This window comes from Colobus angolensis, unplaced genomic scaffold, assembly GCF_000951035.1.
Source record: "Colobus angolensis palliatus isolate OR3802 unplaced genomic scaffold, Cang.pa_1.0 Scaffold60, whole genome shotgun sequence".
In the NCBI taxonomy this organism is placed as follows: Eukaryota; Metazoa; Chordata; class Mammalia; order Primates; family Cercopithecidae; genus Colobus; species Colobus angolensis.
Genome location: NW_012119599.1, coordinates 2040907 through 2042477, shown reverse-complemented (window position 1 = coordinate 2042477; position 1571 = coordinate 2040907). Strand labels below are relative to the sequence as shown.

At 54.5% G+C, this 1571-nt stretch overlaps 1 protein-coding gene across 3 annotated transcripts in view; it reads right to left on the bottom strand.

The window, feature by feature from the left end:
* Positions 1 to 339: 339 nt before the first annotated feature.
* Positions 340 to 1571, bottom strand: part of RTN2 (reticulon 2) — a 22146-nt gene continuing 20914 nt past the window's right edge. For all 3 annotated transcript variants that reach the window (XM_011962992.1, XM_011962993.1, XM_011962994.1), the window contains 2 exons: positions 1100 to 1158; positions 340 to 836 (listed from right to left, as the gene is read on the bottom strand). In XM_011962992.1, coding sequence (XP_011818382.1) covers positions 755 to 836; positions 1100 to 1158 — 141 coding nt within the window. In that variant the 3' untranslated portion in view covers positions 340 to 754. The remainder of the gene's footprint in view (positions 837 to 1099; positions 1159 to 1571) is intronic.

Below are 1571 nucleotides of genomic sequence, written 5' to 3'. Positions count from 1 at the left end.
TTCAGGCGATTCTCCTGCCTCAGCCTCCCGAGTAGCTGGAGTTATAGGTATGTGCCACCACACCCGGCTAAATTTTGTATTTTTAGTAGAAATGGGGTTTCACCATGTTGGCCAGGCTGCTCTTGAACTTCTGACCTCAAGTGATTCGCCCTCCTCGGCCTCCCAAAGTGCTGGGACGTGAACCACCGTGCCCGGCCTCCCCTCAATCATTTCATAACCTACACAGATGGCAGAGGGAGCTCCTTCCCCACAGATGGGGAAGGTTCTCCTGGAGTGTCAAGTGCTTTTCAGTGCAGAAAGGTGAACACTGGAGGGTTCTGGAAGCACAGGAGGCCTTGAGTTTTCCACAGGAGTCTTTATTACAGTGTAAATCCAAGCTCAGGCCTCCCCTGGGCCCCATGCAAAGCCCCGGCGTAGGGGCTAGTAGCGTCCAGGAGACACCAACGCCTCACGGCGCCTCCAGCGGCGGGTCCGGAAGTGCAGGGTGGTGCCCTGTCTAGGCAACTACAAGTCCCAGCAGGCCCCGCGGCCAAGGTGCCTCGTCTTTCCTGGACTCCTGGAGCAGAGCCTCTTGGGAAATGTAGTCCCGACCGCTCAGGTAATTAGCGCAGAGTCCCTAGTGGGAGTGATCCTGACACCCACCGGGAAAAGGCTCAGGCCGAGGAGGGGAGTGGGTGGGAACGGACGGGAGATGGAGGAGGGCAGAGGGCTGCTGGGGGTGGGGCCAGGCGTCCTGCAGGCAGAGACACCGTTCTCATTCGGCTTTGGCTTTGGATCCGGAGACTGTGGCTGCTGCAGAGGCCAGGGCTCCGGTCCCTGGGATTTTAGCTCGAATCCTGAAGGAGAAACAGGTGGGATCACGAGGTGGGGCAAAAGACGGGGGGCTGGCATCTGGGGACTACGGGTGAAGCTCGGTGGGAAACTGACCAAGAGCCCGAAGCCAGCTCCTGCCCTCCACCTAGTGGCCTGCATTGGAATTGCCTCCTTATCCTTTTCAAGGGGACATTACCAGGAGGTTTTCGGAGAAGGAGAGTAGAAAGGAAAGGTTCCCAAGCTCCCCCGCTTCCCCCTCCCATCGACCTCTGCCCCATGCTCTTACTTAGCTTTGATGTGGCTCAATTGATTGGTCACCAACCCCACATACTGGTCGATCTGAGCCTGGGGAGACCAAAAAAAAGGTGAAAGAAGGGATTGGAGGGGTTTTTTCTCTTTAGTCACATAGGAGGCTGCTTCCTCCCCAACCTCCAAATCAGGAGTTGTGAGGAGTGGCCCACCACACCACGCCCGGCTCTAAACTTCGTAGAATACATCAGATGCCAGAGATGCCAGTTGTAGGGTCAGTTGGGCCATACTCTGTATGGAGAGTGATGTCAGGTGGAACGCACAAGTATCTGGCAGTGAGGCCATGTCCTGGGCACGATGGTTAACTTTTGAGTGAGTTTGCATATGTGTGTGTTGTGGGGTAGGGTGAGAACAGACAGCACTGGTATTGGTCACCGAGTCCTTGAGTGGATTGATTTATATACTAGTGTTTTTTTTTTTTTTTAATTATTTATTTATTTTTATTTTAT